Raw genomic sequence first — 18,069 nt, forward strand, 5'->3', positions numbered from 1 at the left:
AATTTACCAGTAGCTGCTGCATTTCCCACCCTCAACTTATATGCAAGTCAATACGTTTTCCCAGTTTTTTGTGGTAAAATTAGGTGCCTCGACTTATATGCGGGTCGACTTATACACGAGCATATACGGGTAACTTAACAGAATTCCACTGTCAGCTTTGAGTATCTGGAAAAGCAAAATCTTGTTTCTGGAAAGAGTAGGATACTACCTGGCCTTGAGGAATTCTTTTGCATAAAGCATCATCTTTGTTACTGAGAGCCTTATGTGCTTTTTAAAGGCTTGTTTGGTTTCATTGGCTATGAGTTTTCTTTCTGAGGAACAGCAAGCTATACAACAATAAAGGCACTTTTGTTCAAAAAAAGTAATGAATCATTTCTACTCCTGGGTATGCTGCATATTTTAAAGAAACTATTTTTATTGTTTTCTAACCAGCATTTAAAATACATGGAAATATGAAACAGGGAGAGTTGTGCAATGAAATATCACATGTAAATATGCTGACACATTTCTTAGAATTTTATGGCATAGTTTTGTTTTGTTAATAATATTCAGTTAAGTATAGATATGGGAAATTTGTTGCCTCTACTATACATTTTACTTTGGGAATGTGGCAATCTTAACAATAAATCGGCCATTGTCATGTTGGTCCCTGGGTATATGCTGAATTGCATAGTGTGCAAATGCGGTAATATACTGCAATTTCTTTTATGACAAAAATGTAAAGCAGTAATTTGGTGAAAGAGAATTTGGATTAACTGGGGATGTTCTATACAGTATTGTAAAAGTAGACTGGATGCAGTGAGTGCTGGGACTCTAATTCTGAAAGGGCCTCTCTGTAATTTGTATAATTAGACCCCAAGTTTTCCATTAAAACATAGTAAAGTAACCCAGGAAACCCATAAAGAGCCATTGACTTAATTTGGACCTTTGCACAGGATCAAGGATTTTACACTAATGGATTCTGATATCAGATAAAGTGTTTGGTTTGCTTCATTATTTCAATTATTGAAGGAGTTCTTTCCCTCAAGGTATTCTCAAGCAATAATGTCCAATTGCTGTGTAGTAACCAGATATATAAATAGTTCTATTATGTGTAATCGCCTTCTTTGAGCTGAATAATATACTATCTATCCTTTCCTAATAATACTATCTATCCTTTCTTAAGTTGAGGGTGGGGGGAATTGATTAACACAGAGAAAGAGAGAATGATTTTTCATTTCTTTATCTCTCATGTTTTCAGTAATTAGACTGAGGTAGAAAAGAAAAAAAAAACATTACTTGCTTGCTTTTCCCAATTGATTTTCTTTCTGCGTACGATAGTTTTAAAGTTCTTATATCACCTTTAGCATTTCTGTATCCTGGCCCTGGAAAAATGGATTTCCTTTTAAAATGAATGGTTTAGGTCTGAAAGTTATTTTCCACAAACAGAAATGGGACAATTTTGCCTGTACTTTGCATCACATACTGTTCTTGAGGGCACCTTGTCCCCCGATGCAGTATTTTGATGACTTCCATGGGCTCCAGTCAAGGACGTAGGTAAGGGGGGGTTTCCTGGGTTTAAACACCCCCATTACATGTTCGAAGCGCTGGCCCCCGTTTGTGGTTTTTTTGAATTTTTAGTGTTTTTTTCAGGTTTTGGCCTGCAGGGGGCGCAGTTTTTAGGCTAGCAGGGATTTCAGGGATTTTTTGGGAGACTCTTCTGATGGTACCACCCCGGTTTGGTGAGATTTGGTTCAGGGAGTCCAAAGTTATGGACTCCCAAAGGGGGTGTGTTGTTTCCAATGGGAGCTAATAGAAGATGAGGGCTACAACTTTGAGGTCTGTAACTTTGGACCCCCTGACCCAAACTTCACCAAACCTGGGTGGTATTATCAGGAGAGTCTCCTAAAGGTTCCCTGAAAGTTTGGTGCTACTAGCTTAACAATTGCACCCCTGACCGTAGGCACCCCCCAAATTTCCCCAGATGCTCCTTTTAAATCCACCCCCTTCGGCATGGATTTAAAGGGAGAATCTGAGGTCCCCAGTTTAAACATTGAAAGTAATGCTGTTTCAGGGTGGGGGATAATCCACTATGATGCTGGAATCCACCCCAAACAGCATCACTTTCAATGTTGTTTTAATTGGGGACCCCAGATCCTCCTTTTAAGGTGGATTTAAAAGGAGAATCTGGGCTCCCTAGTTTAAACACCATTGAAAGTGATGCTGTTTGGGGTGGATTCCAGCATCACAGCGGCCACCCATGGGGGGGGTGTGTGCAAAACTCAGATTTTGCACCGGGCTCCATTTTCTTTAGCTACCCCTGTGCCTGGAGGGGAGGGCAGAAGGGACTGCTGGCTGCTGGCTGGGAGCCCAGCTGGTGGGCGGGGGGGCGAGGGGGCAGGGGAGTCTGCTGTCCCTGGCCTCAGAGAGCTGCTTTTATAAGCACTGAGGCTGGGGGCAGGGCCCCGAACCCACCCCATAAAAATCTATACCTACTTATCTGGCTCCAGTGGTAGGAAGGGGGCAAAAATATGCTTCAGTTCTGAAAATGCCTTCCTTGGGCCTTTGGATCCAACCCATTGAATCTGTATTCAATGTATTGTCAACAGTTTTCAAGGCTGGACTGAACTGGTTGTTGTGGGCTTTCTGGGCTGTGTGGCCGTGGTCTATTAGATCTTGTTCCTAATGTTTTGCCTGCATCTGTGACTGGCATCTTCAGAGATGTATCACAGATATAAGTGTGTTGCACACTGAGTCTAGTGAATAGGGAACGTTTAGTTGAGTATATTTGTCCATGTCCCAGTGTGGGGAATCAATCAGTAAGCGTTTGGGTGGGACTTGATATGCAAAGGTGTGGTTGACTGCATTGTATTGTAGGTGAGGTTTTCAGTCCATTTACATTCGTATTTGTGTTTGCATTCCCTGCACTAGCAACATTATTAGTGAATGCAAATCCTGTGTCTACTATATTTAATCTACTATTGTCAAATATTTTCTCAAACTGCTAGAAATAATGTTTCCTGGAAGAGCTGCTATATATGTCAGGCCAATGTGCAATCTTAACAACTTTAAGGAAATTACACCAGTTTAAATTTGTTAGATTCACCAAAGGGAAGCCTATCCTATGGTGCTAAATAAAGATGGCCAAATATTGTGAAATAAATTCTACTAGCATTCAGTTCATTGTTCCAGTGATGGTTGTGGAATATTTTACCACAGAAATTTGTTTTTAAAAAATCTGGCCATCTTGATTTATAATGTATCAGTAATATTACATGGTTTTACAAAACATGATTCAGAATCACTGTTGACTCTGGTCTAATATTTTCTTGTCAATTTTCAGAATTGTCTAAGCATTTGTGTCCCTAAAGCTAATGTAAGTAATATTAGTTTTAGCTATTTACACATACTACTCTTTCTTAAATCCCATTTAAGATGGTAAATGATTGGATAGACACCAAAGTTGTCCCATTATTCTCCAATTTAATGTTTATAGAGGTTTTATCCTTGTTTTTCAGAGCTGTGATTTGGCCTCGCAGAGCATTGTTCATATTGTTCATAATCCAAGGAGAAAGGATGAGAAAAGAGGAGAGAGTGAAAATGAAAATGTTCCTGGAACTCCAAGGAGCCATGGAAGGGACGATGGAAGTCTCACTAGTGTGAATCTGAATACCAATCTTCTGCCTTCTAATTCAGCTGGACTTGCTGTAGTTTTGGACACTGTAAAAAACAGCATTCCCCCTCTGTCTGACAATTCAGGTAACTTGCTAAACCTATGCATCTCCTAGGGGTTTTTTTTTTGGTATTTTTCCTTTTAGGATGATGATGCAGCTGTATTATGTGCAGCTGTAGTCTCACAACTGTTTCTCTCTTTTTAATGAAACACATGTAAAACAATCAGAGACTAGTTTCAGTTTTCCAGGTTCCAGTATCAGGATATATTATTGTGATCCCCCTTCTCCACTCACACAGACTGCCTACTACTCCCCAAGGCTCTGTCTCAGGTTTAGGGTCCATATAGGTCAGAATGTAATACACACCACCCTTCTTGTCTCTTTTAAAATATACAGAAAGCCAGAATTATTTCACACCTCAGGTCTTCATTATAAAATGTTTGAGGACAGGAGTTTTACCATGTGATAGTTTTATAATTTAGTCTTTGCTCCTCAGATTTCTTCACTTAATTATAGTCTTACTAATCAACTGTCTGAACAAATATTATTTATTTAGTGTTTATTGTTTTGTATGCTGCCTAGAGATGCTAGTTTGAGATAGGGTACAACTATTATAATTTTTTAAAAAATTTAGAAACAAATTTATTAATTTATTAATTTATTATTTATTTTTCAGATTTTTAGACCGCCCCATCCCCTAGGGGCTCTGGGCGGTGTACAAAACGATAATTGTATACAGATAAAAACAGTTAAAACCTTTAAAAGCAGCAGTAGATAAAGAACTAAAAAGAATAATTAAATTAATTTGTAAGATGGCGTCCGACAATCTAATTTCACCCTCTTTCAGAGAGGGAAGGGCAGCAAATCCTGAGATGGCAGAGGCACAGATGTAAAGGCCACGGGAGGGGGGGGGCACCATCAACGGCTGGTACCTCCAAAGGCCCGGCGGAACAGCTCTGTCTTACAGGCCCTGTGGAATTCTTGTAAGGTCCCTCAAGAGGTGTTCGGACAGCTGGTGGAAAGAAGCGTTCCTACCAGGCTAGGGCCAGAGGCTGTAAAGGCCCTGGCCCGTGGCTGGGAAAGCCAGCCGTATCATCGAGGGGCCAGGGACCACCAGTAAATTGGCCTCTGCTGAACGAAGAGGCCGTATTGGGACATGTGGGGTGATGCGGTCCCGAAGATACGAAGGTCCCAGGCCGCGTAAGGCCTTAAAGGTCAACACCAACACCTTGAAGATGATTCGGAACTCCACTGGGAGCCAATGCAGCTGGCGTAGCACAGGTTGGATATGATCCCAGGTGGCATTACCTGTGAGCAAATGCGCAGCTGCATTTTGGACCAGCTTTAACTTCCGAATCAAACGCAAGGGAAGGCCCGCGTTTTCTGTGTTACCTAGTTAGAACCATAGAAACATAGAGCTGAATGGACCACAGGAGTCACCTAGTCTAAACCACTGTACAAAGCAAACAAAATTGCAACTCCCTCTCCCCACCCCTTCACTCCCTCAGTGACCTTTACTCTATGCCTAGAGAAAGTCCCCCCCCCAAAAAAAATCTCTGCATTCCTTGACCAGTCTGGCCTGGAGGAAAATTCCTTCCTGATCCCAAAGTGGTGAAAGGCATTACCATGGGCATGTAAGAACAGCCAAGCATTCATTCATCCCTTCCTGCCCACTCCATCACAATCTGCCTAAGTTCACAGAATCACCTTTGCTGTCACATGGCCAGCTAGCCTTTGCTAGGTAAGAGAAATAGATTTGTCACATGTAATTAACGAAACCTCTATCTGCTTCTTTGTTTGTGAAAGGCATGAATGGGGAAGACTTTGCAGGATTTCCTTCTCTCTCATGGTGCAGTTGATTCTGATATCCTCCGAGCAATACTCAAACAAATACTAAAAATGGTGAATTCTGCAGTCACAGCAAACTGTCATTAAAAAATATTTCAAAATACATTTACAACACAATAGTGAACAAAATGGCTGAAGTAATATTTAAAAGATTCTACAAGACATGCAGAAAGTATACAAATCATGAAAGTCGCAAACTTTGACAACTGCCTTGATCACCCTCATGCTGCCAACTAATGACGAATGCGTGCAGTTTAGGAACAAATTAGTGCTTCGCTTAATGATCCACATATCACATTCTGCATGAATAATGAGGCAACAGGGGTGCCTCATTGTTTCATTCTGAACAGCTTGGCACAGACCATTTCAGACAGGGATTTTAAAACACTGTATGGCATGCAATCTGTATAATTTTTTTCCTTCATGTCTGCATTCAGTACGTACCTGTGTTCAATACTTGATTGGGGAAGGGGAGGATGTCCCTTTTATTTGTTTATTCTTTCCATGGCACATTAGAATTTATTAATGCTGTAGGTTTATCATAAATTCCTCAACAATACTTTGATAAAGCATACCTTAGCAAGAACCCTGTGGGCAGGATCACTGCACAGTACATATGAGTAGCTATCATCCTCCCTACTAGTTCAGTTTATGATGCGGTCCATCTTTATCTTGGTTGTCATGAATAAGATATCTTATTTATTTATTTATTTATTCCATTTATACCCCACACTATACCAAAGTCCCAGGGCGGCTTACATAATGGGGTTAAAAGCCCCTTTAAAACATAAGACATGAAAAACCACCAAACAAGTCTTTGAAACAGTCAATAAAAACATCCATTAAAAATCTTCACCCCTCCCACCCCCACACTTCAGCTGGCATTTATACAGGGGACTCTGGGGGTCACGCATTGAAGGCCTGAGTAAAGAGGAAGGTTTTAACCAGGCGCAGAAATCCATAAAGTATCGGCGCCTGGTGAATTTCTGCAGAGAGGCCGTTCCACAGCCTGGGGCCTGCCACAGAAAAAGCCCTTTCGCGTGTCCTCTCCTGCCACACTTCAACATCAGAAGAGATCACTTGACCTCAGTGCATGGGCCAATTCATATGGGCATAGGCATTCCTTTAGGTAGGTGGGACCCAAGCCATTTAGGACTTTAAATATGATTGTCAATACCTTGAATTGGGCCTGATAGCAAATAGGGAGCCAGTGCAGTTCTTTCAAGGCCAGTGTTATATGCAACCGGCCAGGTTGACCTATCAGCCACCTATCTGCTGCATTTTGCACCATCTCCAGCTTTTAAATCATCTTCAGGGGAAACCCCATGTAAAGCACATTGCAGTAATCAAGATGAGGTTTCCGGGGCATGCACTACTGTGGCCAGGTCCAGATAAGGGCGAAGCTGGCGAGCCAGCTAGAGCTGCTGATAAGCTGCCACCTGTAATTCCAGGGACAGGGCAGAATCCAAGAGCATCCCCCAGATCTTGCACCCAATCCTTCTGGGGTAACACTGCTCCATCCAGTATGGATGCCCTCTGATCTTCTGGACTTGGGAACCTGCTGCCCACAGCCCCTCCATCTTATCTGGATTCAGCCTCAGTTTGTTGGTCCTCATCCACTTGAACACCACTTTCAGGCAAGTATCCAGCACCTGGAGGGCCTCACTTGACTCAGCTAGAATTGAGAGGTCGAGCTGGGTATCATCAACATACTGATGGCACCCAACTCCAAACCCCCTGATGACCTCCCCCAGCCGCTTCATATAGATATTAAAAAGCAGATGGGATAGCACTGAGCCCTGGGGAACTGCACAACGAAGCTCCCAGGGTTGGGAGCATGAACCCCCCACTGCTACTCTCTGGAGCCTGCCCCGAAGGAAGAACGAGAACCACTGAAGAATACTGTCCCCCAAACCCAACCCACGGAGCCACTCCAGGAGGATATCATGGTCAATGGTATCAAAGGCCCTTTCCCCACTTACCTTAAGCCCCGTGCTACTCTCCTCAAGTAGTGCGGGGTTCCGAGGCACTCCCCACTACAGGGGCGGTGACAGTGCAGCCACCCTGACGCTGCCGCTCTCGCACCCACTCAGCGCATGGCATCCCTGGCGCTCCTCAAAATGGTGCCTTTTGATGACTGTGGGGTCGTGGGGACGCCCGGGCGCGCGCCAGAGGTGCCGCGCGCTGAGAGCGGCACGCAGCAAAGGGTGGTCAAAGGTAAGTGGGAAAACGGCCAAAATCTGTGGATCTGGGCAATTCTTCTGAAAGGTCCAGAAGCATTAATAGGGAAGATTTCCCCCTGTGCCTTTCCCAGTCATCCATTAGGTGACCAAGGCAGTTTCTGTGCTGAAGCCCCACCTGAAACCAGATTAAAATGGATCTAGATAGTCAGCTTCCTCCAGGCATGTCCACAATTGAGTAGCCACCACTCTCTACAGGACCTTTCCTAAAAAGGGGATACTGGCAAATGGATGGCAATTGTTCAGAACTGTAGGATCCAGGGAGTGCCTCTTCAGAAAGGGGTGAACCACTGCCTCCTTAAGAGCCAGTGGCCCCACTCTCTCCCTTAGTGAGGCATTGACAACACTCTGGATGCCAGTCCCCCTTGGCTTGATCTAATCAGCCAAGATGGGCAGGGGTCCAGGAAACAAGTGGTAGGCTGCATTCCTGTGAGCAACCTGTCCACATTTTCAAACCACAACAACTGAAACTGATCCATCACAACATGACCAGACCGCCCTCTGAACTCCCCCACTGAAAACTGTTCAATGGTGGCATCCAGTCCCTTGTGGATCTGGGCAACTTTATCTCAAAAGTGCCCAGCAAAAATGTCACAACAGATCTCCAGGAAGGATAGCAAACCATTCACCACTCAGAACAGTTCTGTTGGATGATTATTTGAGGATGCAATGGTGAAGTAGACTCTCTTCGCCTCCCTCACCACCACCTTAGCCCTGAAAATGGACTCCAACCAGTGCTTGGTCAGACCCGCAACAGAATTTCAACCACCCATGCTCTAGCCATTGCCCCTCTTGTTTCATTACCTGCAAATCCCCATTGAACCAAGGTGCTGAACCCAGCTCTACAGGTTGGGTGGAGACGCTTGGGAGCGATCGTGTCGATGGCCCTCTTGATTTCTTATTCCACAGTGAAACCAGAGCCTCGACAAAAGCACCAGCCATGTCACCCGGAAACTCCCCCAGAGCTCTGAGGAATCCATCAGACTCCATTCTTCTCTATGGCTGGGCCATTGTAATACGGCCCTCACCTCTGCAGTGAAAAAGAGCAGCCAGCAGTCCAAACTTCACCAGGTAGTGATTCGTCCATGACAATGGGCGAATCACCAGCTCTCCAATCAACAGATCAATCCCAACTCCCCCTGTTTCAAACATCAGATCAAGACTATGCCCCGCTACATGGGTTGGTCCAGACACAAATTGAGATAGCCCCATGGTTTCCATGGGGTCCTGAGCCAATCTATCAGACACATCCTCTGTATGGTAGTTCTAAGGAAGTCCTAAGGAAGCCCATCTTCACCTCTGAGAATGCCTCTGCCAGCTCAGGCAGGGCAGCAGGGTGAACAGAACATCAGTACAGCCAACTTATCTCTCTGGCCAAACACCAAATACAAACTCTCAACTCCGGACACAGGATGAGAGCTGTGCCTGGTGAATGTGTATGACAAGTAACATTTCTGTCTGCTTGGTGACTGACAACAAATAGTTTTTGGTGGGATATTATTTGATATTCCAAGTTTCGCTATGATTAAACAGAGACAATGACTTTTTAAAAAAATACAGTGAAGATTTTGCAAGCACAACCATCTGGACGAGTGGTAATTGTTGTGACATTTGATTTGTTAGTTCTTTAAGGTATTTTAATGGGAAAAGATGCAAAAGTACCATGGATAAGAAATTTGGATTAGTCATTTCCCCTTAAAATGATAACATCTTGTGCAGTTTCACTGGGTGGAGGAGGAATGACACTCATTTCCATGTGCCATGAATATGTGCTCCCATTGTAATTTTATTTGAATAACTGCTTCTATATGCCAATACAGATATTGAATATCTGCAAATCAGACAATAACAACTGTGGTGATGTACCCATGAACATCTGTTATTTTGGAATTGAGTTACCCAACTGCTTTTGGTCCTTTGTGCCATGTGATGGGAACAGAGGGGACATTTAAAATGTAAAAATGAATCTGAGCACAGCATGGAACAACCAAATGCATTCTACTCATTGATTTGTTATTTATTATGATACTAAAAAGATAAAACAGAAGGCTAAGGTGATGCAAGAAAAGTAAAAGTCAGGAGGATATGCAATATAATATGCAAATACAATATATGTTACTACAAGTCAAAATCCTTTTTGAAAATAATTATATACATCATCTGTGACATTTTCTTTATGCCATTTGGTTATATCCAATCTCCTGTGGTGAAAGGAGTTTGTTTCAATGTCAGGAATTATATCTGCGATTTTTTTTGCCTGCAAAGCCAATACTCTGTCCCTGCACAATGTGATGTGTCTGTGATATCACTGCACAATGTGACATGTGAGCTCACCTGAGATTTGACAAAAGGATGCTTCTCAAGTTAGAATGAAGTTGTGTTTGTTCCTGATAAACAGCTGCACTCAAAAGTTAAAGACAAGGAGAATTTATTGGTTAGATTAACCCTCTGAGAGTTTCTGGGACTATGTTCACCTGTTATATTCTTTACTGCTGCAGCAATAGTTCTTTGGGTTTTGTTTTGGTGATAGTGCAAATAATATTCTTGGCATAGTCTAAACACCATCTAGTACTTCCCAGGTACATATACAATCTGTGTCTTGGACTTCTGAAGCATGAAAAAATCCTTGGAGCAAGGAAAACCTCTAAGCTTTCATGGCAACAGCCTCCCTAAATAAGACGATTCTAATTGTGATTCTGATTAGTTTACCTTTATGCAAGTACTGAGACAACTAGGTAGTGATTTTTACAAATATAAATCATTATTATTCAGCTACTTTATCTATATCCCGCCTTTCTCCTTTGTGAGGACCCCAAACATCTCCCGTAGCTTTCTTCTCCTCCATTTATCTTCGCAGCTGGCCTGTGAGGTAGATTTGACTGAGAGTGTGTGACTGGCCCAGGGTTAACCAGCAAGCTTTCATAGTGGGGATTTGTACCTGGGTTTACCTAGATCCTACACCACATTATACTGCACTGGGCTATTTCAAAAAGTTATTCAACAGTGAGCATAATAAAACTAGAAAATTAGCAGGACTTGTGAGAGTTACCATTGATCATCCATACATTCCTTATAGTCACAGAATGCTCTGCAAAGGTTTTGTGTTGTTTTGTTTTCCATTTCTGAGTGATCTGCATGGTTGTACAGAACATTTTTACTCCACCTGTTTCCTTGGCAAATTTTCCATTTCTGTTTATTTTATGTCATTTCATGCAATGTAATATGTCTTTTATTTATGCCACTTAAGCCATTTGTGGAGTTGACACAAAACCAACATAGATTTTAACAGCAGTACTTCTTCTGAGTTTAATTGCAGTCAGGAGAAAAGAAGAGCTACAGTTCATCTTAAGGGTGGAGGATTCATAAAAAGAAACTGAACTTGCAAACTAGGGTTACCAACCTTCAGGTGGTTGCTGGAAATCTCCTGCTATTGCAACTGATCTCCAGGTAACAGAGATCGCTTCACTTGGAGCAAATGGCCTCTTTGGAAGAAGTGCTGTGCGGCATTATACTCTGATAAGGTTCCTCCCCAAACCCCACTCTCTTCAGGTTCCACCATCCCACATTTCCTGGTATTCTCCAACCTGAAGCTGGCAACTTTATTATAAACTGAAATAGAATTGCCTTGAAATTTGATGTGGGTGTCCTTTTTAGTGTCTATAGAACATTATATGTGAGTAACATTTTACCACAAATCAGTGATAGTTTTGTAATACATAGGACAGCCTCCTCATATCTGGAAGAATAACCCTGCTAGTTGGAAATCCCATTATTTTGGGCCCAGTAAAGTAAAACTGACTCTGAACTAAATTTCAAAATTGAACAGATAATGGAAATAATAGGTTCTTCTCAAGAAGACACCAAGCGTCTATCTAGATGGATTGTTAAGTTCAGGATCCAGCAGTCACTGGGAAGCTCTTGCCCATTCCTGTGACTGGATACCTTCCTAGTATAGAACTTGCTGTTCATGTCTTGAAAAATGGAACAGGGAGAAACTATTTCCTGGGTCAGGGCTGAGAAAGCTCGGGGGGGGGGGGGATGGGAGAAAATAGGCTCTGAATCTGGCCAAACTAGTGACTTTTCAGTCCTTGACTAGGCTGCAGTCAGCCATGAAATAATTGTAGGAGCTGAATAATGTATCTGCCATTTCTTTCTGAATTTATGAGTAGGGCTTTTTTTTAAAAAAACAAAGGCCAGACATTTTTGTTGTTTTCCTGTTGATTATTATAAAGTGTTCTTTTTCATTTTTGCTGGAAGCAAACAAGAACCCAAGTTTCTGAACTGCTTGTCACATTTCTAAAACTTATACTGTCAAATTAGTTCCAGGTCAAGTGACAATATGATGTACATCGCTTCTCCATTTTAATATAGCATTATCCTGAGTACTCTTGGGCCTAAAATAAACTGCCGACTCCCTCCCCCACCCCCATAATTGTCTTCAGAACACTGTCTAAATGAGAGCACTGATCCATCCAAAATACCCTCCAGCATTGTATACACATCTGTATCGATACTGTAAAACATGAACCTGTAGAAATGTTCAGCGACAGAACCAGATGAAACCAAAACAAGCACATCTACACAGTTATTACTGCTCATGAACTTTGTTCAGTCTGCTGCATAAAAAAACTAAGGATTGATCACTCATATAAAAAAAGAAGCTATTCTATTTTTTAAACTATTTTTGCTGTGACTCGGTTTTTTTCCACACAGATCCTTAAAACTATGAATTTTCTTCAATTTTCCTAAAGTAATTATGTGAGTAAGCTTTAGGCCATAATGAGATGCTTATCAGAGATCTTTTTGTTGCTGTTTTTTGGAATATTCATGCATACGCGCGCACACACCACTGCAAGAACTTGCTGGGGGCATTTCATTTTCCCCTCCCCTATTCTTTGCATTTCCTGAAAGTACCCAGAGCCTCTCCCCATTTCATTAATCCTTCTTTACTTTCCATCCACCAGCCAACCTACATTTATCTCCGCCTTCCATCTTCAGCTTTCCATCTATCCTTTCCCCTGGCAGCCTCTCCCAGGGAAAACTGAAATAATTGCCATTTAGGGTTGCCAGCACTATGAAGATTGTGAGGGTAGGAACTGAGAAGGGCCGGGCTTGGGGAGGGAAGGGATTTAAATGGAGTATAATGTCATAGAGTCCACTTTCCAAGTGGCCATTTTATCCAGATGAACTGATTTCTGCCACCTGGAGATTAGTTGTAACCCCGGAGATCTCCAGCCAACCACCTGGAGGTTGATAACCCTATGCACAGCGTCGGGGGCTAGGCCAAGCCTCTTCCACTTTTCCGGGCAGAAACCAAAGTTTGGAGGCTTGTATTACTGTTTTGATTGCCTAGTAATGGCTACTAAGAGGGTGTTCTTTCTTAAAGCTAGAGGAACTGCTTCTATAATTTTGTGGGGCTTTTCTAAAGTTTATAGAAAAATCTCTATGTTTGTTCATGGCCCTAGTGTCTGAGTTTAAGTATCTATATATATATATAAACTTGTGTGTGTTCCCAAGTGGGAACCTGCATCTCATTTCCCTGTTGTCCATAATTTCCTCTTTCACTTTCAAAGAAAACCCTCATAGCTCATCCTTTTCTTCTTTTCTCCTTCCAAGGTTGCCGACCTCCAGGTGGGATCTAGAGATCACCTGGGATAACAACAGATCTCTCAACTGCAGAAATCAGTTTCCCCAGGCTAGTGTTCCCAATCTTGGTTGGGTAATTCCTGGACATATATTGGGGTGGATCCATAGGAGGGTGAGGTTTGGTGAGGGAAGCAAACTCATTAGAGTATAATCCCATAGAGTCCACCCTCCAAATCAGCCATTTTCTTTAGGAGAGTTGATCTCTGTTATTTGGAGAACAGTTGTAATTCTAGGTGATCTTCAGCCCCTTCCAGGAGGTTGACAACCAATTTTCCCCTGGAGGAAATGGCTGCTTTGCATGGCTGAGTCTATAATATTATAGCCTTAGAGCTCTCTCCCCTCCTCAAAATCCATAATTGCCAAGTTCCACCCTCCAAATCTCTTGGAATTCTCTAGCCAGGAGTTGTCAACACTACCTCCTTCCCATTCAACAACCAACCCTATGTTTATCTGTCTCTCTGTAGTAAGCTTTCTCCCCCCCCCCCCCACACACACATTTTTCTTCAAATCTCGGACCCTTTTCAGGTTTGAAGGAAGATCTGACTTGTTTGTCATAGCCCCATTTAGTGGACCCTTGGGTAAAACTTAGGGGGCAAAGTAAGGGACTATGGTGGGAGGGGAGAATTATTGAAGATTGTTAGCTTCTCTCTGCAAACAGGAATGCTGTTCTGTAGGAGGAACTGTGTGGTTGGATAGAAAGTAATGTGTATTTTCATTTAACTGTAATGTAACTCACACTTGAAACTCTATAGCTTTTGTTCCTTGTATTCACTTGGTGGGGAATCTATTGCTCCACAAATAAAGAGATTAATTAATTCTGTTCACAGCAGATTTATGTAATTCATATGCCCTTGGGAATCCTTATTCTCTTCAGAGAGGACTAAAGGAATCCCTTTTAGTTGGAGTAGAGTAGCTGTAGGGGACTAAAGAATAAATCTGATAAGATTAGAATTGACAGGAGAGGAGACTCGGTCTGATAAATATATCTAGTCAAACACTGAGGTGTGGGAAATAGGAGCTGAAGGCCAGTTATTTTGTTACTTGAATTGTGAGGGAATTGCCACTATGTGATCCAAGAAATAAATCTTTTCTATCCCTGTTCTATTAACCCTGAAGTTTTCCTATTGTTATGATAATATTCCGTGGACATATTCCAAGGGGAAGAGTCCTGATAAATTCTTGCATTTCAGCAAACCCTTGGAGAAGAGAAGTTATATTCTTATACTTACGGAAATATACAGGATGAGTTTGTTCTTTTGATGGGGGAATTGGAATTTCGGTTTCCCTACCTGAGACCAATTTTCTCACTAAACATTTTGCTGTATGTGGGTTTGTCTGAGAACAGATCAGCTCACTTATAAGCTCTCTGTCCATGAGACAAAATAGAAGGGGATGGTTTTGTATTCTGCATATATAAGGGAAACGTTCTTGGTTGGATGGACTGAGAGGGAGCATAGATTGAGATGTGGAAACCTGATAAGGAGAGGGGGAATCAGTATTACAACTTCTGTCTTCAAGTACAGCCAAGTCCCTACAATCGATCCGAGAAATTTCTTGCATATACAAGCATGCAAACACAAGAAATTTCTCTGTTGCATGTAGTGGGTGGAGGCAGAAGGGATCAAAACACAGACTCCAGATTGGGCATTCCAATCTCTCTACCCTTTTGCCCTGGACCCAAGCTGTTCCTTTGGATCAAAACTGAACAAATCTGATTTCATCTGTTCAAAGTGGTGATTGACTATTGATATTTCAAGGGGAAAGCTATATAAGTACACTATATGCTGCTATAATTAGACCCTTACTTTGACTATTTTTATTAGTTCATTTTCACTATAAAGCATGAGATGTGTTTACCCTTAGTGTGAAACTGGACAGTGTACCACAAGAACATACACACTCTTTGATGTGGCCTTCTTTTTAAAAAGGGTTCATTAATCAATTTTCTAAAGGACTTCTTAATTGACTCATTTCTATTACCAGTGAGAGATAACTGGCTATAGATGTTTCTGTCAGATTTTTTTAAAAATAAAAATACATTGCCAAAAACAAAAGCCGCATTACCTTTCTGTAGCTAGGATAGTAAAGTCATGTTTTTCTAAAGTCCTTGAAAATTGATTGTTAAGGAAATGTCTCCTGCCAGCCTTATTGATGCTAGATACTTTCAGTCTTGGTTCCTGACATAGTTCTAAATCTAAAAATTTGTGTCCCCTTTGACCTTCGAGAAACAGGAGAAAGTGCTTTTATAGGACATTAACATAATGGAACCTTTTCAATAAAATGATAAATTGAGCCCATTTCAGCAAACAGAACGCACATTTGGTAATTTATTGCAGTCAGTGCCAGTGCTGGAAACCTCATTCATATCATATGCTTTTAGCTCTAATGAAAATGGTGCCATTTCCTCCCTTTCTTCATATTTGCCAAGGAGAGAAGCATCTTTTTGAATGGTGTCTGAAGTACTTTTAGAGATTCATGACATCAGTGTCTGTCATTAAACACTTTTAATCATTTTAGATTAACTTTTGTGTTTTCTGGAATCTGTATATTTTAGATAGGACTTTCTGTGGCTATGAGAGGTAATGACACTTGACGAAGATCATGATTTTCTTTTTTGTTCATATATGCGAGTGGACATACATTTTATTCTGCAAAACATCAAACTTTGTAATGGATAGAAAATGGTACAAGAGCTATGATAACAACTGTTTAAAATGACCGACTTACGCAACATCTATACCAAACGTTGGCATGACCAAGTCACTATCACTACTTTTTCCCCTCCTGTCTGTCTGTCTGTCTGTCTGTCTGTCTGTCTGTCTGTCTGTCTGTCTGTCTGTCTGTCTGTCTGTCTGTCTGTCTGTCTGTCTGTCTGTCTGTCTGTCTCTGGTAACATCTGACCCAATGAGGAATTCTGATAAGTTCAAAAGCTTGCACACTGGTAGTAAAAGGCACATCATGCTGTTTTGGCGAGGATTTGATTAGTTTATCACTTCTTTATAAATGGCAGGGGTTATGGTTAATTGACTCTTCAGCTTATTTTCATTCCCAGTCCCCTAGATACATCTGGAATTGTCACAGGGTCTCCTGTGCTCTTTAAAGCAAGATTATCCTGCAAAAGTTCCCTGATCTTCAAACTTCTGAGGGCGGGGCAGACAATAATATTGTGTACATTAGCATTAAGTGTCTTGTGTCTGTAGCCAGATCATAACAAGACTTTGAAGCAGATTCATTGTTTTGCACCAATAAATTAATCATAGGCTGATTACCCACTTCAGGGTGTTCCCCGCCCTTGCCCCTCTCTGGCGTGAAAAGTCACACCAGAAGTGCTCTCAGTTTCTCTGTGGAAAGAGAGAAGCTTGCACAGGGCAAGAGAAAGCACTTCAGGACAAGAAAACTTGCCCTGTGCATGCCTCCTCTCTTGGTGTTTTGCAAAGAGGAATTGCGTCGGGACAAGACTTCTTGCCCTGATGTGCTTCTGGTCCCACCATGCGGCAGAGCGCCAGTCAGTAATCAACCATAGAAATCTGTGGCTTGGATAAAATACGTACATGTTTTAATTTAATGTAAACATTGTTCAGTCTGCTTAGAGTATAAATCCCATTGTCTGTCCTGACCCATTTAGCACGGGACAATGTATTACAGGCAGACTGGCCCATGAATATCCAAACCTTCTGTGTTGGGGTTGTCTAGCTTGGGAAAATCCTTTAGGTTTCATCTAGTATCTGGGAAGGGTGGAGTTTGGAGAGGGGAGACAGCTAATCAGGATGGTGATGACACAACAGAAGCAATGACACCACAGAGTCTGCTGTCTACAGCTACCATTTCTTTCAGAGAAACAGATCTCTGTAATCAGGAGATCCGTTATAATTCTAGGAGAACTCCAGGCTCCACCAGGAGGTTGGCAAACTCACTTTTGTGATGTCAAAGCAGCTAAGCCAATAGTAACCATAGGTGCTGAGCGCTCTGCTTGTTCACTGAGAGTTTAGAGCAGATTAACTGTTTGCTTCTGAATGCCAACAGTCTCAGGGTGTGAACAAGCTGTCTCTCATCTATGCTTTGGGGGAAACTTATTTGCATTAAATATTTGTTGATATTGCTATAAAATAAATTAATTTGTAGTTACGGAACATTTATGTGTAAATACACAAAATTTATCATTAATATATAGGGAGTGGTAAGGGCGCACGCGTGTTTTAGCAGCAGAAAACTAATTATGAGGTGTAAATAGAAACAGATGTTTAGTTGAAAGCCAATTTAGATTATGTTAGTTATCATTTACCTTGAATTCCCATGTATTTTCTACTGGAATGTACTTTCTACTGTGATTGTATATCCATCCTGAATCATTTATGAACTAATGCACAGTTATGCCACTGACTCTGCCACTTGGCAATATGTTCAGTGCAAGAATATAGTCTTCCAAGGAGAATAATTTTACCGAGAGGTAGTTAAAAGTCAGGGTACACAATGGTGTTAGGAGCATTTACCATGGTAAATGCCATGTTAACAATTGAGCCATAACCTTATGATCTGCTTGTACCTTGGTGTATGAGAGCAGAATGCTTTAAATCCCAAGTTAAATTTGCTCACCTAATAGCATCTCTGATTCCCTGTGAGGGGGAAAAAATGGAATTCTTCATTGTGACAACTTGTTCAGATTGAGAGATCGAAGTCTATGG

General features: G+C 41.7%; 1 protein-coding gene across 2 annotated transcripts in view; it reads left to right on the forward strand.

Annotated features, from left to right (window-relative positions):
• PRKN (parkin RBR E3 ubiquitin protein ligase) overlaps positions 1-18,069 on the forward strand; it is an 896,318-nt gene that overhangs the window by 263,856 nt on the left and 614,393 nt on the right. For both annotated transcript variants that reach the window (XM_048487681.1, XM_048487690.1), the window contains one exon: positions 3,498-3,738. In XM_048487681.1, coding sequence (XP_048343638.1) covers positions 3,498-3,738 — 241 coding nt within the window. The remainder of the gene's footprint in view (positions 1-3,497; positions 3,739-18,069) is intronic.

This window comes from Sphaerodactylus townsendi, linkage group LG01 (genome assembly GCF_021028975.2).
Source record: "Sphaerodactylus townsendi isolate TG3544 linkage group LG01, MPM_Stown_v2.3, whole genome shotgun sequence".
NCBI classification, from domain to species: Eukaryota; Metazoa; Chordata; class Lepidosauria; order Squamata; family Sphaerodactylidae; genus Sphaerodactylus; species Sphaerodactylus townsendi.